The sequence below is a fragment of the Stigmatopora nigra genome, chromosome 6 (assembly GCF_051989575.1).
Source record: "Stigmatopora nigra isolate UIUO_SnigA chromosome 6, RoL_Snig_1.1, whole genome shotgun sequence".
Taxonomy (NCBI): domain Eukaryota; kingdom Metazoa; phylum Chordata; class Actinopteri; order Syngnathiformes; family Syngnathidae; genus Stigmatopora; species Stigmatopora nigra.
This window is the reverse complement of record NC_135513.1, coordinates 10023856-10049809: the sequence shown is the minus strand read 5'-3', so window position 1 is coordinate 10049809 and position 25954 is coordinate 10023856. Positions and strand designations below refer to the sequence as shown.

General features: G+C 40.1%; 1 protein-coding gene across 1 annotated transcript in view; it reads right to left on the bottom strand.

Moving 5' to 3' along the window:
* Nucleotides 1-25954, bottom strand: part of LOC144198475 (BCL11 transcription factor A-like) — a 34700-nt gene that overhangs the window by 7088 nt on the left and 1658 nt on the right. Inside the window, exon 2 of the mRNA XM_077719504.1 lies at nt 24087-24473. Within this exon, the coding sequence (XP_077575630.1) occupies nt 24087-24473 (387 nt within the window). The remainder of the gene's footprint in view (nt 1-24086; nt 24474-25954) is intronic.

Sequence of the window (25954 nt, the reverse complement as noted above, 5' to 3'; positions counted from 1 at the left end):
AGACGTAACACGGCATAAAAACGGGATGGGGGAGTCAGCTCCTCGGTGACACTGAGAAAGGAAAGCACTGTAGAATCTTGGAAGTAGAGAAAGAAAGCAAGAAAGGTATCTTAGAGGAGAGAGAAGAGTGTAGCGTGAAGCAGACAGTCCTAATGACATGGTACTCAAGGGCATAAGACAGCACTTCCATGCTGTTACCGAGTTCGTTTTCCTATGCCACAAACAGCCTGTCTTGTGCAATCACCAATCCATCTCTGGAATTAGTTTAACTGTCCATGCCACAAGCAACAAAATAATTGTCATTATGGACGCAATGATAGGCATAAAAAGGAAGACCAAACAAAGACTTCATGCCAGCGAATATCTTAAGAAGCTCATATTTTGGCTTAATCGCTATCTTCAAAGTCTGTAAGGATAGTTGTTTTAAAAGAACTTTTTTTGACATGGCGTCAGATGGTCTCAAAGGACTTTTTATGCGATTGGAAATCAGCGCGATGCGTGAGGGATGAACCATCTCGTAAACATAGCTGTCCTCTAATGAAATAAAGAAGTATACTCATTCTGCCTGCCTGGCTGGCCACTACTAGTATGTGCTAGGTTAGGATTGGGGAGTAGAAGAGTGCTGGATCTCTGAGTCCCTTTGAAATAGGATCAGTTGAAAGGAGAAACCACACTGACAACCCTGTAGCTTCCATTTCATGACAAGGGTTGAGAAAGGGGTCCATTGGAGAGTAATGGCAAAGGAGACCGAGTTAAATGTAAAGAGTAAGAAGGAGGTTGTTGAGGTATGAGGGAAAACATTAGGAAGAAGGTGAAAGGCAGAAGGCTGATATGTAGAATAGAAAGAAAGGAGAAAAACAGAGGTTAACAAGCCCTTCAAAGTAATTTCATCACATTGCAAGACAAAGAAGTCTGTAAAATTGGGTCATCCTCCTAATGGGCCTAGACTCCATTCTAAAAGATACAACACAGAACGACGCCAGGAAATAATTACACCTTAAAACATCAAATGGGTGGCCTTTAGACGCCTATGCTATAAAAACAGTCCTTTTGAGAAAAAGTGTTGACCGTGTAAATTTTTTAACCACAAACTATATCACTGATTGACTGCGTTACCGTGTTTTCTTGAGCTCAAACACTGCGTAAAAACACTCAGTACAGCGTAGAGTGTCAAGGACAAACACCTGTGTCCTTAAGTGGACAATGATACTCGTCATTTGTTCCAGGAAGGATGATTGCATAGATATCAATTAGATAAGTTTGGATCAAGCTTATTTTTCCCACTGGGCCATGCCGTAACCCTGCAAATCTGTTAAGTATTGTTGTTCCTGTGCCTGTGTAGGTTTTCTTTGGGTACTCTGGTTTCCTCCCACATCCCAAAAACATCTATGTTATTTTGGCTTTGTCTCTAGTTATGAGTGTGATCGTGAATGGTTGTTTTTCTCTGTGTGCCCTACAACTGGCAACCAATTCAGGGTGGCTGGGCTCCTAAGACCCTTGTGAGGATAAGTGGTAAAGAAAATGAATTGATCTGTTTAGGTATTTATTGAGATAAAGGTTTTTTTGTTGCCTTGTGACGAGTTGTAATTTTTGTAAGTAGAATTCTGAAAAATGGACTTCGAGGTAAATGCTGTATACAATATATATTGTTTCTGTCTTTTAAAAGAAAGTATCGTTATGAGTACTGAACTTTAAAATGTCACAAAATGCCCATTCCAACAATATGAGGATCATGAAAGCATACATTAAAACACAACTACACAACCATAATATGATTCAATTCAACAAAGTGGAAAACATGCAAATAGTGCTTCCTCATCTGTCCACCTGTGTAACTTCCTAGCCAAGTACCCAAAAGTTTACAGACAAGGTTTGACCTCCATTTTTTTTGTTGTGTCCTTCACAATTCTTAAGAGTGGGGTCTGATTGTCCTGGTAAGGTCACATAGCTTTCAATGATATTGGTCATTTAGCTAATGGAGGAAGGAACTAACAGGATTACCATGCAGGTCTTCCAAATGGAGAAGGAAGAGGAGGATGGCACCAGTAGAAGAGATGATGGGGACGTCACATGTCATCGCCATTTCACAAAGTTATCAGTCGCCTGAGCTTGGCAGCACTCACACACCTCTAAAGTGATTATGCTAATAGCAGGTCTTTGCCAATATTCAAAAGTGTTTATAGGTGTTGGAGTTAAAGCCTTGGGAGGACTGAGGGCCATCAAAACACTGCCTCTTAAGATCGCCTAAGCTGTATCGTTTGTTAATTTGATTACTACTCTGTTTATGTCATTAGTGTATTCACAGCCAGGGATTGGACAGAGTTGAAGGGTGAACTAAGATATGGCATGTAATCGAAGAGGAAGGTGTTTTTAGAATTATATTTCATTGTCATTTACATGAATTTTACATTACCTCAAAAAACTGCTGATGAATGTAGTTTCTGACTTTGTTCAGCCCTTTTAATGATTCATTTTTCTTAGGGATCTGCAGTTAATTTGAGTTTGAAAACATTTAATCGAGGCATTGTAAATCTGTATTTCTCTGTCACAACTACACCAAAAAATCCTCACACACTCGCTTCTTTGTCACGGGCCAAAAATAGTGCAGCGTGCTGAGCCGCTGGCCACAGACAAAAGGTTTGTTTGACCAACACTTGTTTCTAAGATAAAGCCGGATACAGAGAGCGCTGTTTACTAAACAGAAAGCCAACGAGCCAACTAACTAGGCCCATATTAAAGCCTTTTACGAGTTTGAAGTAACCTGCAATGAAAGGTGTTGTAGGGAGTCGCACACCCTCGACATTTCAGAGAAGTTGGCCACTAACCACTACATATGGCACACACATAAAAGAAGGAGATCCATGGTGTCAAAAATGAGGAAATAAAAAAGAGAAGTTGTGCTTTCGTGGGCAAGAATGAAGGGGAAAGCAGATTTTTTGTACATGTAGGATGCTTATTTTATTTGGCTCAATACAATACAGTGGTACCTCTATTTATGAAAATGTGTAATTATAAAAAAAATTCAGAACAACATCAACATGCACCCACTTGTTCATTCATTCATGCGTCCATCTTTTATATAACCCCTCTAACAGAGCTCGGCTATGAAGCATTGCGTTTGGGTGCCGGTTGGCCCAATAGACCTAGTAATAATCTGGGCCAGCCGTGTCTCATTATTTGTGCTCCTCTACCTAACAACAGTGAGATGCTGGACATTGTTGTTTCTCATCGTTGCTCTAATGTTACATTGAAAAAGGCCAGTGGGCCTTTAAAGCTTAACTAGACTAATTAAATGGACCATAATTTATGCGAGCATCTGCAGAGATTATTTATTGAATCGGGAGTGCGCTTCACAGGATCAAACCGCTGTTGGATGAGCCAACCCTCAGTGGAGTCGGCATTAAATAAAAGAATGGATTCAAAGAAAACTGCCAATTGTCTGTTTAAGCACACATACACAGGTACATAGTAGACTTAATCCAACAAATATTTTCTGACCCGGGTAAAACCCCAGATGGGCAGGCAGTGTCTAAAAACATCAGAGGGGGAATGTAAAGGCTTCCGTCATAGATATATTTGAACTACTCTATATTAACTATATAAATAGACAAGCACAAAACCTGGCAGGGAAAGAGAAAATATGTTGTTGTTTGTAAAAGTGCAGGCCCAGCGGCTGTGGTTAGCGTGTGTGGGGGGGTCCAGGGTTTAAATCCAGGTCGGTCCACCCTTGTGAAGTTTGCACATTTTCCCCGGGCCTGCATGGGTTTTCTCTGTGTAATCCAGTTTCCTCCCACATTCCAAAAACATGCATGCTAGGCTGATTGGAAACTCTAAATTGTTCTAGACATCAGTGTGAGAGTGAACAGTTGTCCGTCTCCTCGTACCCTGCAATCGGCTGGTTACCGATTCAGGGTATCCCCTGCCTCTGTCCCGAAGTCAGCTGGGATAGTCTCCAGCACCCCCTGCAACCCTAGAAAAAGAATGAATGAATGAAAGAACGAACAAGTGAACAAAGAATTTTTTTTAAAAAAACAAGATTCACATTCAAAGACAATGCATGCTTTGCCTTACAAGTAACATCCAGGTTGGAAGGCAAGATAGTCTCCATCAAAAATTACTCTAACAGCCTAAGATGCACTATCTCTGCATAGCTCAGCTTATGACAAGCTGGCATCCCAGCAGAAAGGATGGAGAGGGACCTGAAGGTCGGCGCACTGCACATTTCTGCATAAATCTCCAGACAGATAGCATCAGGGGGGTGGAAACAGAAGAGGGAGGAAAGCAAGCAGCCGAAGATGATAAGGCCCCCAGGGCATGGCATTCGACACTGTCAAAACTCTTTTGTCTCTGGCTATTTTATGAGGAGTGCACGTTATGAGACCCCATACTATTTGCCGGTACACGATTCAGCTTCACCGGGGCATCGCTAGCTCTGTATTTGACCTCCCAGCTTTATCTCGCTTCTGTCTTCACAGAAGTGCAGGAAAATGGACAAAGCAATAAAAGTATCCCATTCTAAGAAACAATGACAAGCTCAAGTGAGCATGTTACATCTAGCTACATACAGTAAGACGACACTAGTCAAGTTCTTTACCTCTGGAAAACTTGAAAGCAATGACAATGAAGCTTGCAAAAGATATATAAAATAGTCAAAGTTAACACCAAATACAGTATTGTTCCTTATTCCATATGAATCAGAAGTGTTCTATCCTAGCATGTGTTGCTGGGCTTATGTGGGTTTTCTCTGGCTACTCCGGTTTCTTCTCATACCCCAAATGCATGGTAGGCTCGTTGAACACTCTAAATTGGCCCTAGTTATGAGTGTGTGTGTGAGTGTTTGCTTGTCGCCTTGTGCCCTTAAGAGCTAATGAACCAATTCAGGGTGTCCCCTGCCTGGTGCCCAAAGTTGGCTGGGATAGGCTCCAGCACCCCACACAACCTTTGGGAGGATAAGTGGTACAGCAAATGAATGAATTAATCTTTGATATAGTTTTAATGGGGCAAATTCAATCGTTCAGGTGTAGCCGACGTGAGAGGACAGTACAAGTCAAAGAATGTCGATGTGAAAAGGATTAGTACTATCATACGAGGTACAACGACAAGTTATATTCAGTCTGCTGCAAGGTCCTGCAAACACATTGGAAATCTCTGATAGAAGCAGCAATTTTAAAGATTCAGAAAAATCATGTGTTGTAATTTACAATATTTTTATAAGAATTACAGTATAACCATCGAAACTTTACTACTGACTACAGCGTAAGTCAAGTCAAAATTGACTTACATTACAATATTGACTGAAAAATAAGATCGTTCCAGAAAGATTGTGAAACACAGGGTTCCTAGATAGGATGCTAAAGTGTAAATGATGTGAAAATGGATGCAATACATATCCTCTAACTTCGTTACACAATATACCATTTACAAAATAGTTTCTCTCCAAGCCCACCCAGGATGTCCAAAGATATAACAACATATTAAGCATCTGCGCAGAATGCAAAGGTGTTTATCAAAGTAGGCAATGTTGCAATGATGTACTTGTTTCTTATTTCTGGCTTATGTGACATAACACTAGTTTGAGAGTCACTGATACAAATTAAACCAGTTTAGTAAAGAAAAAAATGATTGGCAGGGAGGGATGTTTCTACTTGTAAATTAATGTTACCAAAGTAAAATCAACCAATATCCACATTATTTTTTATTGTTGTCCTGAGACACATTTTAAAGTCAGTTAACGCACCAATGTACATGCTGTAAAACACAACGCTCTACATGACATGCATGGGCTATCATTAAGACATAAACCAACAAGAGCTGTTTTAACATGTGGTTCTTTTTCAGCCTTGTCCTACTACCGCAGGGTGAGAGGACCAGGGCATGTGAGCATGGGCCAACCATAGCAGCTCATTATGCAGAGCAGCCTTAAGGCATTGTGGTAGGACATGGAAGTTTAAAACAAGAGAAGTAGTGTGTTGCCGTGTCCCGTGGCCCAGAGCTGTGGACAGGGGCTCTAACACGCGTCCCATCTGGTGTGTGTGAGTATGTGTGTGACAGGGGACACAGTGGTTGACAATATAGCCTGAATCTTATGATCAAATGGCAAATCAGCGTCAAACAATACAGTAGGGTCCAAAAGAATTTTCATTTCAAGTGTGAAGTCAAGAAACAGCATGTCTCTGTATGTGCAATGACCAAAACTGGGTTATTGTTGAGACAGAGCCTCTGAACAGTTGAGTCTTTGCAATGATTTTGAAATGCCATTTGACAAACCCATAACAAGGTCATAAAGAAATCTAAATGGCTTAACCATCATCCATCCCACTCTCAACCAGTCACTTCCCTTTTATTAAATAATGAGGAGAAAACATTGTTGTGCCACTTCCTAACCCAGTTACATTCCAAATCCTGATTAAAATTGCAAAATGGCCTCCTGTTCAGATCCTTAAAGACATTCTGTTGAATGAAGCAAGGGACTTGGCTGAACAAGGTTATCACATAAAAAAAGTGGTGATAACAGGAAACTCAGTAAGATTGATATAATATTGGATCTGTATTATTAATTTAGAAATGTCCATATGAAATTGTAATGGAATAATCTGTACGATGTTCTTTTGGAAAAAGAGTTAGTCTGTCTTTACCATCAAGCGATTATTAACACATATAACAGCCCAAGAGATAGATGGGCTATATTTTTGGCAATGCCACATTTACAATAGGCATCCATTATGGTGCACACTGTACCTACAGTGCATTTACACCATTGACACTGTTAAAAATACAGCAAGTGGACGCTTCCCTTCATCCAAGCTAGAGCTCAATTCCCACTGGTGGCGCTATGATTGGGAGTGTGGACGGTCATTTGTCTCTCTGTGTGCCCTGCGACTGACTGGCCATCGGTCTAGGGTGTAGTCTGCCTTTCACCCGAAAGCAACTGGGTTAGTCTCTAGCGACCCTCACAACCCTTTCGAGGATGGGTGGTATGGAAGATGAATGAATGAATAAATTGCCACTAGGTATGAGTGTGAGCATGAATGGTTGTTTGTCTCCTTGTGCCCTGCAATTGGTTGGCTACCGATTCAGTGTGTCCTATGCCTCTCGCCGGAAGTCAGCTGGGATAGGCTCCAGCACCCCTGCCACCCTAGTGAGGATAAAGGAGTTCAGAAAATGAGATGAGAGAAGTAGCAAGCATGATATTAATTAAGTATCCAACCTGTAAGTTGTTTTGTACCCAGCTGTAGAGCATAAATCAGACTTTTAACAAGGATATGAGCCCTAATATCTCAAACAAGGCTGGAATGCTACCTGTACATGCTTGCCAAGAACCCGTCTTTGGTCTCCTATAGCTTTTGATGTTTATATGGGGGTATAGCAACCTACCCAAGGGGGAAGAGGGGGCCCAAGAGAGCAGCGAAAAGAGTGGCAAAGTGTGTGTGTGTGCGTGTATGTGTGTGTGGGGGGGGTGCTATTTACATTGGGTCATCAGGTTTAAGCAAACATATGTATGTGGCGTTGGCAAAGGAGTGTGTGTGTGTGGCATGCATATGCAGTGCACAACAGAACCACAAAGAAGGGAAAATAGTAAAGAACACACATTTTTATCAGACGACCCGCTAGCAAACAGGTAGAAAAAATTCCTGTGGGTTGGTCACAATCATGGCTTCATTAGTGATATATTCATTTTGCATAGAACGAGTGAGATAGAATTATTTAGATCATGGAAAGAGTAAATGAATAGGATATGTGTAAACAGGTTTTGTGCTTCTAGTAACAAGAATTTATTCACAGCCAGCTGCAAGAGAGGACACACACATGTGTAGGTGAATTGGCTTGCGAGCTTGCTCTTGGCTGGGTGTCTGTCCAACTAGAATCCATCTTTTCAACACAGAGAGGGTCAATGAACTCAGACATTCCCTAACAGGCACTGACAAGTCACAGTAATACAGTAAATGCACCCAATGGGTAAAAATTACACCTATATTTGCACTGCAGTAATGCTTATTCAAGTAGTCATCTGAACAATGAGGTAAGACTGGAGTTTAAGCTATAGCTTCATCCTTTTAAAGGCTAAGATCTAATGTACCATTCTGAGAAAAAAGCCTTGTACAAATTTGGATAAATGGCTATTCAGGGGATGGGTATGGTCCTAGTGTCTGAAACTGCACTCCGTTGCAACAAGACCTGAGATTTATGGGCCAGATGTTTATGCCATTGCTTCTATGATGTGCCATAAAACCTAATTTACAGTCGGAAATGTCTGGTTCTCAATGTAAGTCTTGTGTGCATGAAACTGCAACCAATTATAACATTGTTGCCAGCCGATGAAAAAATTGCCAGAATAGTAGTGTCTTAAAATACAAATCCCTACAGAATAATACAATTTGCAAGAAAAAACTTCATGTGACGCAAGAGTATTTGCATTTTTCGCAGAATGGACTTGAGTAGGTGATTTTGTGCCGTGATAGGAGATAATATTGAGTGTCCATGACGGGAACTGACAATTCAAGAAGTTCTGATTGACATCACAATGGATTGGACTTTGAGAAATTGTAAAGCTTTTTAACATTAGTAATTTACCCATGTTTTGCAAATGTCTGAATTTACTCAAATGAGTTGACTCATCATTAGGGTGATCGGACACTCTAAATCGCTCGAGATATGAGTGTCCCCCGCATCTTACCCGGAGTCAGCTGGGCACCCCCCACGATCCTAATGAGGATAAAATGGTTCACAAAATGAACGGATTGACTCGGACATTACATGGAAATGTACTCTTTTGCGACCTAGTCAAATATCAGAAACTTCCTCAGGTAACTGCCGTAAGTACCGCTATATTTCCCTCTCGTCTGAATGTGGCCACGCCAGTAAAGTACACTTCTCTATTCCAAAAGTCATGACCTGGGTAGATTGCAGGTCACATTACACAGTAAAGTTGCAGTATTTTATTAAATATTTCTTTAAAACTGAACACCAGCGAAATGTCATTTTATTTATATTTTATGGATCAATATTAGTCCCTTTTGTACACCTCTAGCTTTTCTCTCTCCATTCCCCGATGACATATTTGACAGCAATGTAACTACATCTCTTCTAAAGTGAACTCAGGTTCTTGAGATCCACTCTGTCACTTTGAAAGAAGCTGACAACCCCTGAATGGCACAAGGGCCACTGATATGTCTACCCCAGTCAGTCGGCAGCTTGAATTGCATTCTGAGAAATTTACTGAGTAGTGCAATGACACACTCGGAAGATACTGTATGTTCCTTCTATACATGTCAAAGCTGAGACTGTGGAGGAATACAGACATGTAGGAAAGTGCCTGGACAAATTTTAAAGCTGACCCAAACAAGCAAACTCTGCACACTTAGGCCCGAACTGCTATCGTACTTTCGACCTCAGAAATGTGAGGCTGACATGCCTACCACTCGTTCACCGGGTCGCCGAGGCATTCTATATATAAAAATAAACGGTTTGCCTCAGAACATATGGCCTTTATTATTGTCACCAGTTTTCATCACTTTTTCAGCACGATGCTTTGGAAAGGAATTCAAATTTGAAGATAAATGAATGTTAGAGGGTGTCAAGAATGGCATTTAAAAAGGCAAAACAAAAGAGTACTGGACAGCTTTACATTGCAGCGGCCTATTGTAGATTACATTAGCGGCAGCTGCTCCCTTTGTGTGCTTTTATGGCCTGGCCCCAAGAAAAAGCTGCTAAAATGTCCTTTAATCGGCTGAAGAAACTCAAGTGTCTGCCAGGCATTCAAACATGGATGCCTAAAAGCACAATAAGGCAAAATAACGCTAATATCCCATGGCGTGGCCAAACAGGCAGACATTTTGTGTAACGAGAGAGGGGTTGTCTGTGCTGCCCATGCATGGGAAACTGTCCAAGGCAAGTCCCTAATAAACAAAGTGTCACTTCTTTCCTTCTTTTACCCCTTTATTATCTCCACCTTCTGTTCATCTTTCCAAATCATTAGATTATGTTAATCATCAAAACAACCAAGACTGAACCCATTTCATTTACTATGCTATTGAAGATAACACCAGATGATGACACATCTGCTACTGTTTACTTATTAACGTGAAAACATTTTATGTCTGAAATTAATATCTCATAATGTACATGTGGTAATACAATACTAACTTGCAACATGTGTGTTGCAGACTTTGTTGAAAGTGTTTGATAGGTATTTGAGTCCTCATCTCATCTCATTTTCTAAACCGCTTTATCCTTATTAGGGTCGCGGGGTGTGCTGGAGCCAATCCCAGCTGTGTCTGGTCACCAATTGAGCTTTGTGAAAAGAAAAGTGTCTCGGAAATTGAATGAATATTTTATTAAATCAACACTTAATTCAATTAGTATCTCCAAAATATGGGAGTGAAAAAGGTTGAGTTTTTAATTGAAGTTTTGTTTCATTGCTTTAAAGTGTAATTTATGAATTTATGAAAAGCTAATTCCACCTAATAATCCAATTGTCACTTATGTTTTGCCTAAACTAAGATGTAATAGAAAATGTGTATATATATATATATATATATATATATATATATATATATATATATATATATATATATATATATATATATATATATATATATATATATATATATATATATATATATATATATATATATATATATATATATATATATATATATATATATATATATATATATATATATATATATATATATATATATATATATACACACACACACACACACACATGATAACATGAAAAGGAGTTGTAAAGAAAAATATACAGTAGATACAGATATTCCTGCACCAAAATGACTTCTCAATATCCTGACATTAAATGCTGAGATGCCTTCAAGTAAATATGAATGCAATTTTGCTGCCTCTGCTAACCTGACACTGAGTGTGAGTTATGTCAGCAGTGGTAACAGACGGAAAGCAGCAGCACAGGCGGCGATTAGGGGAAGCTTCCTTCCTGGGCTTTATATTCACAAAGAGACCACATACATTTTATTCAGATAAAAAGTGGGGGTAGGGATGGTGAAGGAGGAGATGAGGACATTTTGCCTTCTAATGCCACTGCGGCAGTTCAATGAAAGAAGAAGATGAGCAAGAAATGCATGGGGATGCATGGGATTGCAGAAGTGTTGACCAAAGGAGTAGAAGAGTCCTTAGGATTTAGCAGTGGTAGCAGGAGAAACAGACGTTCAGACATTTTTCTTGCATCTCAGCTCATTGGTTGGCATAGTTCTAGTTGAACCATTGCACATTGCTAAAGTCATGTCGGAAGAAAATGGCCAAACAGAAACAAAAAGTTGAGGTGTTCGTATCATGAGGGTCTACTGTAGTGTAATTTTACTAATTTAATTCAAAGATGCAATGTGGGGAGTGCTTCAAAGAGTGCTAGTGTAGACATTACAAACCATTGGTGGGAGAAGGATGGGCAAGGGCAAATTAACCTTTTTAATTGAAGAACTGTCGCTTTCTTTGGACCATGCAACTGAATCCAAAGTGCTGACAGATGATGAGAAGGGGATGGCAGGCTTATTACAGGCAATCTGGGCTTGCAACTTGGCAGACCATAGCAGTACCAGAGCCTGGGGAGAACAGGGCATGTACTGCATGAATACCACTGGCTGCCAGACTGCTTATTGGCAGAGAAAGGTTTGCCTCAATAAAGATATAACTGAAGCATCATCATGACACTACGACCTATGGCAGGGGTGGAGAACACGCGGCTCCTGACCAAAATGAATGTTTTTTTTTGCTTCTTGTCATATATTTGCCTTGTTTCATGTTTCTTTTTATTCTCTCTTAAAACACACTTATATTCATAAGGGCCGATTAAAAACCAAAAAAGAAATAATGGGAAGAAAGTGTTATAATGAATAATATGGTTTTGTTTGTGTTTTTTGTATGTGTCTCTCAGTTTTGGCAAGTTACTGAATGGTGTGACTCTTTACTCACAGTTTAAAACTTTAGCTTTTTGTGTTAAACTTGTTCGCCTATGGAGTAAAGTGATGTCATAGGAGAGTTTAGTTTCAATAAAAATTGGTTCTTCGGTTTTAAGCCCCAAAAAAAGTGTTAGTAAGATGTTTGCAGTAAACTTATATTTATGAAGATTCATTAAATATCCCAAATATGTATGTAGTATTCATCAAAAAGCGAGAAATTAGATGTACTAGAGGATAGCTTCATTTTTGATGTTTCTGAACGCATGAGCCATGTTTATGTCTGTGGATAGAAGAAAAACAAACATCAAGGTCAGAGAAGTTGGTGTCTGTCCAACAGATAGCCTCTTCTTAACTCTGCCTGTTTCTACTTTTATATTCAGGGGAATTACAGTCTATAGATGTGGGTTTAAGCCTTTTATTTTCAACCTTAACCTTCTAAGAAGACTTTTTACCACTCATCTAAAAGATTCTTCCCAGTAAAAATGAATGACCAAATTACTGTGAATAACTACATATTGATTTGGGGGAAAAAACGTTAATAACGCTGCCCAACGCTGCATATATATACAAAGATAATTTTGTATTACCACACCTTCTCATCTCTCCCATTTTTTTCAAAATATCCAGCAGGGATTTTCCTGACGTGAGAATCACTCTTTTTATGATGGCCCTATTAGTTGGATATATATGAGCACAAAGACGAACAATTTCCATTGCCTACTATTTCTCAACAAACAAACTCAGTTTCTTGACTGTCTCTTAGTCTAGCTCTCGAATTTCACCATTTTCTATCATTTTCCCTTTCTCTGTTCTTCTGTCTTGCATTATGTATCCTAATGCATTTGGAACAAGGCACAAACAACACAGCGAAACACACTGGCTTGCTCTTACTCACGATATGCAAACCAATCTGTAAGTACAACCGAGTCCTAAACTACTCTCTCTCTCTTTTTCTGTGTATCAGTATTTCACTTTTCCACACAGTCTCAGTTGGAAACTTCTTCCTCCCGCTCTATCTTTGTAGCTGTCCCTGTCTATAAACACACAAACTCACACACACCAGACACATGGCCGAAGAGAGCAGACTACCATCTGGGAGTGGTGGCCGGCTTTGTCTGGGAGAAGCTGGAGAGGGGTCTAAAAGTGCCAACATAACCCCCCATCAATACACACACACACACATAAACTATACATGCTGGCCTTACGACATCCCCCATCACCCACTCTATCCAACTGCGTTAAGTGTGAGAGCACTTCTCATACAATCTGCACATATACATATGCAAATTTACAAGCGGGCATTCTAAAAATGAAAAGAAAACAGCCTAGCACACAGAAGCAAGAAATGTAGTTGTATTCGGTCAAGCATTTTGGAGAGCAGAGGTATAGCAAGAACTGTAAGGCTGTAAGAAAAAGAGCGAACAACACTGGCATAAAAGGGAGAACCTTGACAAAATCATGCGAGCATATGTGAATACATGCAAATGAGATTGCATGCACTTCCATGGGAACACATAAACACATGCGCACAGACACGCAAACATACATTATCAATGTTTGCCCTCCAGCATGCATGTGCTGAATTCATAAAAGCTCCGTCCATTCGTCAACAGTGGCTTTTGACACCCACTAACAGCCTTTGGACTCGCAATCCTCTGAAAGCAGGAGGTGCTCGCAGGCTACGAACACCACAATGCTCCCTTGAGCGTCTGATTCGATTTAGATACACACGGCAGGTAAACATCTTGACACACAATTAGAATGTCGTGAGATAAGAGTTAACATTTTTAGGTTGACCCCTTTAATATTTTTTCATCATTTTTTTTCAAATACTCCAATCTTTTGATAGTGATTGCATGTTGTTTAGCAAACAAATGTGACAACAAATTTGAATCCCTCTGGGAATGTTTAATGTTGTGCTTGATCTCAAAAGACAAGAAAAGAAAACTCCTCATTTAGCCATTCTCACCATTGTCAGATGCATTCAATGGACGTTACTATACTGACTGTAACACTATTTTTAAAATCACAGTTTTTGGTTCATTTTTCAAAGAAACAGCATATTATTATAATGATCTTTTATTGGGCTCTATCAGACATGTAAATGTAATAATGATTATAGTATATGGATTTAATGAATCACTCATTAAATTGTACATAACGGCGAAGTAATGACACGTATAAAAAGATTGAGCTCCAATACTGACATAAATTAAACTTTGACCAACCAGACCAACTGCTTTACGACTTCTTGAATTTTAATGGACGCTCATGATGTGTAAAGTCTTAGTAATATGACATCTGAAGGTCAAGTTTGTCCTGAGAGTGAGATGAAAGCATTTGAAGTGGATGGTAAACAGCTCACACTCGAAACTCAAGGGACACATCCGAGTTGTAATTAGGAGTGGAACTACATCTATATTGTATGGCTGGCACAAACAGAGACATGAATAGGCAAACAAGGAATCGGGGAAGAAACTTTAAATAAAACATTACCTTACAATTAATCATTCCCTCAATAAGGATTCTCTATTATGATTCCTAACCTCTCACACAGAGTTTATTTCTGTGTTTGCTGCAATGGTTTCAGTACAAAATAGCAAATATGGTTTTGTGGTGCACAACACCAACAAGTAAACACATCCCATAATGCACTGTTTTTGATTGTCTTGTCCTCTCACTTTTCCTCACTCTCCCTGACTTCTGTCATCTTCAATTCTGCATTGTCCCTCACCCTCATATTGTTGGTAGTGTATTTCTATTCCCCCTAATTCTGACAGTAAGAACAGAACAAAATGACACGAGCAGAGTATAGGGAGAACTGCTAGGTGACCACCAGACCTGTCTGTCTGGCTGCTTTCGAGCTAGCAGTCCAACTAGTCTGAACTGGTCCTGACATAGGAAACCAGAGAATGTGTCCTTTTTACGCCTCTGGAAAAAAAAAGAAATCTGGTGGCATTCCAGCCACAGTCAGCAGGTACCAGGAAAGTGTGCATCGATGTGTATGTGAACAAGTGAATGTGTGCATGCCTGTCTCCCAAGACCTTTGAGGCCTGGACCATTGCCAAGTTCATCTGTTAATGGACAGCTACGAGGAGAGATGCCCCCTCCCCCTATTTCTATCCACCAACAGCCATGCCTGCACACGACCCCCCTTAACCTTCCCAACCCCCAACTAGGGCTGCCCAGATACAGACCCTAACTCACCCTCCTTCTCCCCTCCTTTTCTCTCTCTTCCTCTGAAAGCTATATCATTCCCTTTCTCCTCCTGCTCACTGCCCCGAACCCCACCACCACCCCCAATACTCTCTGCGTCTCCTATTCAAGATAAACACAGTGCTTCAAGTTCAGAGGACACCCTGGGACCCTTTAACAAAGCCATCTATCTTGCTGTCTTCATGAGATGCCTTAAAACAGGCTCTGCTTCCTTACTCTCATACTGTGTGAACATACAGTAGGCACTTGCAGATGGGCATGGAAGAGCCACTCAGACTTACTCCTACAATTCCTTTTGCTAGGCTTTAAAAATATGGCACTCTTTTTATTCGGGTTGAGAAAAGACAGAACTTAACCTTGTGCATCCTCTAAGCTGTTAAAACAAGACTAAAATGTGACAGAGACACACCATGCTGCAAAAACTGTATATGCACCTGGCTTTTTCTCTCCACACTTAAAAAAAACAGTGCTGAATACTTTTCGATTCTCCTTTAACTCCAACTGTGGGGCGATTAACCAAATTATGAGTGGTTTAATAGTCTGGGAATAAAAGACTGACTGAAGACCTGAGAGACCCGAGACCTATAGAGATTATGGGGGCATCTATATAGAGAGATGCTGACCACATCAACAGATTAAAGATTTGCCTGCATTTCATGCCATGCAGTAGGAGCAGTACAGTTTTACAACATGACAGCAAACTCACACTTTCTCCATAACATCATCCTCAGTTTCAATACTCCCAACAGAGAATCTTTGTTTGGAAGGACAGAAATTGAGAATTATTAGTACTTGAAATCAAAATTTCTATTTAACCTGCATTGGGAGCCAAGTTAATCTAACTGCAAAAATAAACATTAGGGACACTCAAGTTGGTATTTGTGCACAAGTTGTAAATACAGCGCTACCTTTGTCTTGCTTGGCATTTAAGAGTGTTAGTGTAAATTAACAAGGATTAAAGAAAAGTAATATGTAGAAATTTGTTTTCTTTATCACTGTATGCCTACCTTACAATCGTATAAAACACAATCACCATTAAAATGAAGGGTTTTCTGTTTGCGTTTACGAGGCTCTTGATAGAACCACTAAAGACTGTAGTACTGTAGACCATTTCTTGTTTTTTATTCATTCAGTCATTCACCATTATCCCAGGAGCAACTATTCTACCACCCGCCATTGGCTTTCATAAGTGGACATTTTATCTAAAAGGCAGTTGAAAGAAGCTGTGGAAATTTAGAAACTGTAACAGTGGAGGTCATGCGAAGTGGCAAACACAAAATGTTTGCAGCGTGCTTCCACTTTAATGTTTGTTGTATTTTTTTGCATGTGTTCAGAGTAGCTTATTAAATATTATGCAAAACAACGCCATTAAATGTTGGACAATATGAGGATTCCGGCGTAGACAACAACTGTGCATGTCAAAAATGATGTGTGATGTGTGTTGATGTCACCGCAGCAAAATACTTCGAGTTCATAAAAGCCTGACAATCAAATCATCCCACTTTGGTGTCCACAATAGAAAGCTTGTGTCTTCACGTTACGGATCTACTGTCACCGCGAAAGCTCAAGGACAATCCGCAGCACAATTGTTGCATATTGCCGTCGCAGCTTTTTCTTTGTGTATTCCTCTACGACAAAAAAACATAATCAGTGAGGAGTTTATTTATAAATGCAGCTTTATTTGTTTACATGTTAGATTGCTCTCTCTGTGATTTGGTTCTCGGTCCAATACTGGGAAGGAAATGAAGGTAATCAATGACTAGAAACAATGTTACAAGAAATACTTAATCAATAGTACATTGAAAACGTTTTGATCATGAGATATATGATAGCAGGCTAATTTATCTGGGCTCTACACCTCTTATCCTGTAAGGGGATGTAGTAGGATGCAGTCTATAGGCAGGGAGACGTCCCCAAAGTAACCTTTACTTTACACGGACTGAAAGCTCGGAGGAAAAAGAAGTGCCTAAGAGAAAAGTTTATCCAATATAGAGGTGTATATGTTTATATTTATTGTACTGGTCATTCAGTTGAAATCAAATGGCAGTCTTGTATGGCACCGGCCTATTGGCACATACATCCTTTCTCAAGATTGGTGCAACCAATGTGCAAGCATAGTCGAGATTATTAAAATGAGAGACCAATCTGGCACGGAATTATAATGTATTGCCCTAATAATTTTGTCACTACAGAGAAGTGAACATATAACTTACAGCCTTTTCCTTTTTCCTACCTCTGGTCACATGTACAGGGAACAGATGACTGCAAGGTTTGGGGGTGCATTTTAGTTGAAGAAAAAGGTGGAGCTTTCTTCTCCATAGCTTAACGACTGTGACAAGAGCTGCCAAATCAACTCTTGACATTATAAAGTTGACTTTGGGCACTAAAGTGGCTCTTCCAGTCACGCCATGGACACACATTTTCCTTTCTTCCTGCTCTGCTCCCTCTCTTTTTCCCCCTTTCTGCTTGTCCTCAAGTCTCCCTCTGACACTCAGTCAGGCTGCATCCCCCCAAAAGCCCAGCAGCTGCTGTCCGCTCCATCCAGCTAGAGAGGGGGACCAGCCAGCCGGTTTTAGAGCGTTAAATTATCCATTAGATGTTATCAAGTTGTAGCAGGGCCGTGCTAGGAGGCATCAATCTTTCATAAGTCCCAGGCACGCCGAGCATTGGGATACACCACCAGAACTTCCTAACTACTCCGAGCATACCAGCAACCTCGCTCAACTCACCCGCTTGCACGCAAATTTGGGCAAGTACATGCATTCAAATGGGAAACCATGAACACAATCAACAATTATATATGCAGACATAAACATAGGCAGGTACACGTTCTTGCACTCAGGTCCTGCGGAAACCAGCCGGATTAACCTCATTTAGGGTACTTTCAGGCAAACCATTCTTGTCCCGTGCCTCTCATAAATCAGCAATGTTTACTGCCTAAAAAAAATGTGTATTTTGAGCAATGCTTGAAAATATGTTCCTCTTAAACATGCCTGTTTCTTTACTGCTAAGTAGCTAACTCATGAACAAACTAGTTTGTCCCCTATGTAGTCCCCTTTTTGTTCTTTTCAACTCCTCTCAGCTGCTTGTCACGGCCTGGCAGGCTGGTAGGGCAGACATGTTCAGAATGCACTCCACTAATGGGCTAATCAAAAATGCAAAACAATTGGCAATTACCGCACAGGGCCCTAATGGTCATTAGAATTTACAACAAGGTAATGAACTGAGAGTCAGCTCAGACCATGCATATTCATAAAGCAATCAGGCCTTTGAAGATTAAAGAAGCGCTTCAAATTTAAATGAGGGCACCAGCATGTTATCAGTGAGATTCAGCCTGCAAGTGTAAAGTGTGCTTGGGACAGGAGTGTGCATATTAGGTTTGCATGTAAAGTGTGTGTTTTGGTGCAATAACGGTTCAGTATCATCGTGTTGTAGGAAATGTAGCATATTTTTCAGTTTCTTAACGTGATTGTGTGTGATTGCATACGTGTTCTGTGTGGTGGAAAAAGACTTCTCATGAATTAATGCAGGACCGGTGATCATCAATTAAAATATTTAAATCCAATTTCACAATGTACTGCTTACTTGAGCCATCATAATGCAATGAGCTTTGGAAGGCAACCTCCCCAGAGGAAAACCACTCCTATTAGTATACCGTACTTTCACCGGCAGACTGTTTTCGCGTGCTTGCCGAGATGCTTTCGTACTCCCATTTGGAGGGAGGACTGTGAGTTTTCACAAGCGTAAGGTCAAGACACAAGGGGCCCTGAATGTCTCATATCTATATGTGATAAGAGTGGTAAGACACAGCTGTATGCACTACCGCTCATTCAAATGCAATCACATAGTTACAGTATATACTGTATTATCACGTAAAAACTTACACACAGTTGGACAGGCCCAGCCAAGCAAAGTAATGATAGTGTAAGAAGAAGGACTTAACAGATAGTGACCAGATTCAGTGGGTTCACATTAACTAAACAGCGTCATCGCTGTAAATAAAAAAAGGCCCCGACATTTATAAGGCCAATTCGAAGGAAGTGAAAGCAAAAAGTGCCACAGGCCAGGCTGAAGCTACATTACAAAGACAAAAAGACATATTGACGTAAAGTAGAATATGATACCAATGAGAAAATTCATAAGCTTTTTTTTTCTTCATCCTTAGTGCAAATGATCACAGCAATGATTGAAGAGTACATTATATTCAATATGAAATTCCCCTGTCAAAGTTGGTTCCTGTCCTAACTAAAAAAAAGTCTCCATTTCCTTCTTTGCTCACATCTGCCACTTCCAGAGGTACAGCTGTATGAAAGTCACTTTTTTGTCTTCTGTTTCTGTTACGTCTAAAAATAAAGTAATTAACCTGCAGGTGGTGAAGTCGGCGGCTGGTGTGACAGGCCTCTGACGCTGTCAGATGACCCTTGACCTTCAGATGTGACTTTCTGCCACGCTATTGACAGAACAGAGACAGGACACTCTTTTTCTTAGACATTTTCATCCTTTTTGACATGGCATTGGATAAATAAGGCTGTGTCTGTTGTACACTTTTTTTTGACACTTGGGTGACAAGATGGATTGATAGCAATTGGCCACAGAGGAATGTAACTTAGAAGATGCAGACATGCTAATAATTCTTCCTAGTTTGGATTTGAGTTAGATTAAGGATGAGCAGGAAAGATTTTGCATAGAAAAGCAGTAAGCAATAACAGTGGGAATGGGGGGGATTTCAAATAAGGATCATATGTTTCTGACACAGCCTAGGCCACAACATATTTATTACTGACAAAACACAGGTTCATACACAGTGGTTTACCTCGCGCGTGCGTGTGTGTGGGTGTAGACCTGAGAATAAAAGAGAGTATAATTTTGTTGTGTACATGAAACAGGTGTGTTGCAGCACGTTTGTATGAGAGTGACTGTATGTGTGTTGTCTTTTTGTGTGCTTGTGTACAGGTGCATACTTCAACTAGTATCCACCTGAATGGCCTGAGGCTGTAGTACCAAGGTTGTTAGAAGACAAACAGAGATACAGGAAGCCCAATTCGACAGCCCTAAGGACAGCGTGCACACACTCACGCACACACTTTATAGCATACCTATTCATAAGCACACTCTCCCCATTGCCTGCCTGCCACACACACCTGCCACTGCTTCCTAAGACCCTAAAACATCGCTTTGACATCCGCACCTTCCCTCCCTACCCCCATTCTACCACATAACCATTTAGACCCATCATGTCCCTCAGGAGTAGTGATCTGTGCCAAGTCTGGGCTGGCACAGTCCATAGAGGGGTATCCTCAGGCAAGGCTTGCCAAGTCAAAGACCCTTTCATGTTTAGCTTGCACACCCAGTGTAGTAAAAGCTTTAAAAAAAACATCCCTCACACACATGCTCACAAAGCTATAAACAGTTTAAGTGCTCAAAACCGCACCTGTACACAAACCTGCACATGTAATGTATGCAAAAGTTTCAAGATGTTAACATACACTTCAGTTCTTGCATTCAGCCAAAGCCGCTAAAACTTGATGCAACACCAACATTTGGGAGCGCAGAGAAATTGGCCTTGCTTAGGGAAATTAATGTGGAATTACATGTGGATTTTTGTAATTATAGATGAAGCTATAAAATTAACAGACACACTTTCTGAAGTGGTAAAATGCGCGAGTGTGTGAAAATGAAATATTACTGGAGAGAACCAAGTAGCTTTTACTGTCCGTTTTACCTGGCTTCATTCTTGTGAGCCTTTTTTTTTTTAAATTGGGGACACACGGTGGCAAAAAGCGTCGATGTTGAGAAAGGCAAAATTACAATAGATGTCATTTTATGTTCTCTCAATACATGGGAATGAATGAATTTACGTGGATATTTAAAATTTGCTTTCTGCACATCTCTGTATTTCCATTATGAATGACACGATCACAAAATATTGTATGAATACGCAGAAAAACAACTAATAAATATTCATTGTAATGAAATTGCTGGAACACAGAACTTGCTGAATTTGAAAATACGAGATATTTCCTCCTGCCTATTTGACTTCATCCAAAACTGCACATGATTGTCTCATCATTTCCTTCTTTTTTCCCCAAAAATAAAGTACTTCGAATACAACCCCCACCACTGTACCCCATGTAATTACCACCCCCTCCTTCCCCCATATTCGCCAAGAATTTTGGCTTTCTCGATGCCCCTGCTGTTTACCTTTATTAAAAATTGTTGGAGCTGACAGCTAAAAATAACTCCAATTTTATCAGCGCATAGTGCAACTGTAAGATCCAATTACCATCAGTTTATGCAGACAATGGTGTGTGTATGCTGAAAATATTAGATGATGTTCAGTAATTATAATAGCATGCATCTGGGCCTATTCAGTATCAATTAAACTGATCACCGAAACAAAGCACCATATGTGAACTCGTGGAGCGACCCGTATGCACACACGCTCGCACATCGGCCACAGGAAAAAGATGTCACCATCAAGGAGTCTTTCCATCCCCCAACACACACACGTAGCAAATATTACTCACCCCCACGTCGCCCTGACAGGATCCCAGTGAGGATATGTGTAAGGTGGTGAAGGACATGGAGAAGGGGGGGTTGGAAGTAAGTGGCAAGGTGCCAATTCAGTGCCTGCTAAATACCTTTGTTTGCACAACATAGAGACATTGAATAGGCAAGATGCCGCAGAAAGACATTTTGAAACTACCAGGAGCAATAAGCAATAAGGTTTGGCTCCATAGAGGAAAAAGAGAGGGGCAAGGTGGCCGCCGTAATTAACTCAGTATTGATTCAAAGTCAAGGTTTCAATTGAGCAAGAGTAGAGGAAGAAGGCGGAAGTGTGAGGTGGGTGTTCGATTTTGCTACTGTGGCCCTATTAACACACAGGTAAGGAGACAAAAGATGCTAATGCTGGGACGCATGACTAAATAGTGAAAGTCCAAATATATTTTGCTCAAAGCTCCTAAAGTAGAATTAGTAAGTTTTTTTTTAAATCCAGAATTTATGGAATGTTATACTGCAGGCAAATGTGCTATTGTGCTTTGTAAATCAGTTAAAAACAGGAGACAATCATGATAAAAATCCAATTTGTATTCCTATAATGAAAAAGAAAATGTAAACAAACATGCACCTTCCTTACTGTACCACTTTAATCTAAAATGTATAAAAAGAGAGAGGGTTATTTTCCCTGTTTTGTGTGAGAAACGGTCATCTGCTCTCTTTCTGGGCCATCCATAATCTGGAGACAAGCTACGTTGTCGCTATGCATATCTTAAATTGTTTATCATGCAAATGATGGCACGCAGGCTGCTCTGCCCTCTTCTAACGGCCCAGGGCTCCAGACTGCAGACCATGGCCCCAGCTGCAGCCATGAGACATCCCAGACAGCCTCAGCTGTCCCATTGAAGTACAGCTTTAGCTCCAGTTCTGGCTCTTCCGGGCATTATCGTCACCCCACAACCTTCAGGTTCAGTCATCATCTTCACTGGGAAATCAGTTTGCTACAAGATGCTTATTAAGCATATGCATGAAGTAGAGTGCAATCTAGTGGAATTCCCCATTACATAGGGAGAGGATTCATGGAAACACCACGTGTGTCTTTGTGTCAGCCTCTAGATGAGCAGGGTGAGAGAACACGGCAGCTACCATATGTGGTCAGGGGTGGTGTACTGGCACTGCCAGTCTGTATCCATCAATCTCGGAGACTGTGCCACAAAGATGGGAGACGTGGTGTTTACAGCATGCGAGTGATACAGGGCTTGTATCTACATATACGTTTTGAGTTCTTACACAAAATATGTCTTCTGTTAACATGGCATTTTATCCAGCAAATTTAACCTTGACCCAAATAAATAATCAACTCAGGCGGTGTCTTTTACACAGCATCCAGATATATGAGAGCTATAAATATATCTCTACCCAGAATGCGAGCTCCTGACCCTATGACATTATGTGAATTATGTGGCATGGGGATCGAAATAAGCAAAGAAAAGCATATTTGAGCAGCTGACAAGGCCAAGAGGCAAGTGAGCTTCGTAAGTGTGTGTGCACGCACACACACACACAGACACACACACACACACACACACACACACACACATACAGAGGGCAGATGTTTTGTAAACGCCACACTAATGAACAGTGGTCACTCTGTAGGAAAAGGACTAACTAGCTAACAACTGCAATCATCCTTGCCATCTGCAGAGCAGCGTTCCTAAATAAGACAGTAGCAGCATACGTTGGTCAGAGCACATTTTACTTGAATTGCCTCCAAATGAAACTATTCCTATCCTAGTCAAACGGGCCAAACTGGCACGAGGTATTAAGTAAATTATTACACATCAGAATAAGCTTTGCTGGTCCAAATCACAGCCCACCATGTAAAACCAGTCATAAGAGACTCATGCTTGTTATCACAACAGGCGCATTTAGTCCCAGTGGATTGCCAATAAACCAAACCAGCACAGTGTTAACAAGCTCTTAATTACTCAAATCATGGGATAAGCAGATCATTACAGGCTGTGTTTCAACTAAAATGCATTTTCTTGGAAAATCTGGATTTTAATAGCAATTATATTTGTACATTTGTTAGAGTAATGATCTTTTCCAAGCACATGTTTGAAGAAGTATGAGACCAGACAGTGGAATAAAGATGGGGGTAGAGCAATGCATTTCTCCTCACCGCATGAGGATACAGGATTTATGCACATCTGTGATCCATTCTTTCTTTAGATAATCTATGTCTTTGTCCGACTGTTTTTTTTTTCTCACTGCAAACGTTTCCGTTCCTGGCGATAATTGTTAGGATCGGTGTTCTATAGGTTTGTTCAGGGCTCGTGTAAACGGCGTTCAAAGGCCTTAAATGCAAGAGCAGATACATTAAATGGCACCTAAACTCCACTCCTTGTTTAACTCTTGCGTGACAGGTATTAGTGTGTTTACCTGTGATATTCTCCTGCTTGGGGATTATTCCTTGTAAGGATGTCGATAAACAATCCTCGTCGCGCGGCGACACCTGAATGGCGACCTCAACGGGATTGCGTACCCTGCGTGGGTGGTGGTTCCTTGAGTGCGTGGATGACGTGGAGAGGGGTGATGAGAGAGGTGGAGACGGCGGCCTGTCTAAGGGTTTGTCTATACAGAGACCCCCATGGCACTGTCTCCGTTTATGTTCGATGAACAGCAGGATGTCAGCCAAGGGGAAGCGGGACTGGCACTGGCCACAGGTCAGCAAGTCCTGATCCCCTTTTAGGGGTTCACCCTGAGCAATGCCCAGCCTGGGGGACTCCTGGCAGTCTTCTTCTGGTATAATGCCTGATAGTGGCTCAGCTGAAGAGGGGAACAAATGATTAGAATATTAGCTGGAGTCTAAATAGACATAAAACGAAAGCTAGAGACAGACAGACAGGCTGAAAGAGAAAGAAGCAGAGAAAGAAAGGGAGATACAAATGGAAAGAGAAGGGGTGAGAGCAAGGGACAGAGAAATGGAGAAACAGAGAGAGAGAAAGAGAGAGAGAAAGGGGGAGAAAGAGAGAAAAGAGAAAGACAAAAAGAGGGAAAAGGGGGAGAAAGACAAAAAGAGAGAAAGAAAGAAAGGAAACATGAAAGAAATAAAGAAATGAAGAAAGAAAGAAAGAGGTGCACAAAGAGAAAAAGAGAAAAAAGAGAGAAAAAAACAGAGAAAGAGAGAAAAAGAGAGAGACAAAGAGTGAAAAAAGACAAAGAGAAATATAGAGAAAGAAAGAGAGAGATATGAACAGAGAGAGAAAAAAGTGAGAGAAAGAAAGAGAGAGAGAGAGAGAGAGAGAAAGAAAGTCAAACATTCAAAACTTTGATATCGACTGTGGCTGTGGTGCGGCAGCCAGGCAGATAATGACAAGTTGCTTGACCCTCTTTATTGTGCTGCCAATCTCACTTTTTAATGAACCTAACACCTCTGAGAATCAAAAAATAGATTCTAATTTGAGTTCAAGATGATTGCACCCCATTTTGTTGAAAGTGCTAGGATCTTGTGAACCATGGTTAGACATGAAGGGGTTGGATGTGGAGTAGGTCCCTGAAGTACTAACAGAAAGAGAATTCATCTAGCCACATGGTAAATGACATTGGAACTTCCAACTGGGATGTTGAGATAAGATGTGATGAATTCTCGCTGCCGCTTCAAGCTTTAATTCCATGTCGGGTCAGACGAGAAGGTAATGGGGGACTATGCAAGATAGGCCAAGCTACCTGTATGTTCGACTACATTAAAGATGAAAGATTTTTATTTTTCCTTGAAGCTTATCTTAACCAGCTTACACCATGGACATTGCCGGAGTATGTGAGCCTGGGTGAAGGAGAAAGATTTCAAGACCAAAAAAAAAAATCTCATTTTTGATACCAATCAAAAGAGCTGTAGATCATTTTGAAAACACAACTGACTACAGGGTTTGTATATTAAAATTGAACAATTGGTCCTCACAAAAAAGGCATATATATATACATATATATATATATATATATATATATATATATATATATATATATATATATATATATATATATATATATATATATATATATATATATATATATATATATATATATATATATATATATATATATATATATATATATATATATATATATATATATATATATATATATATATATATATATATATATATATATATATATATATATATATATATATATATATATATATATATATATATATATATATATATATATATACAGATATATATAAACATGTAAAAATATGTATTTCCTGAATATGGTGGATGGATGGTAAAAAATTATTTCAAAAAACA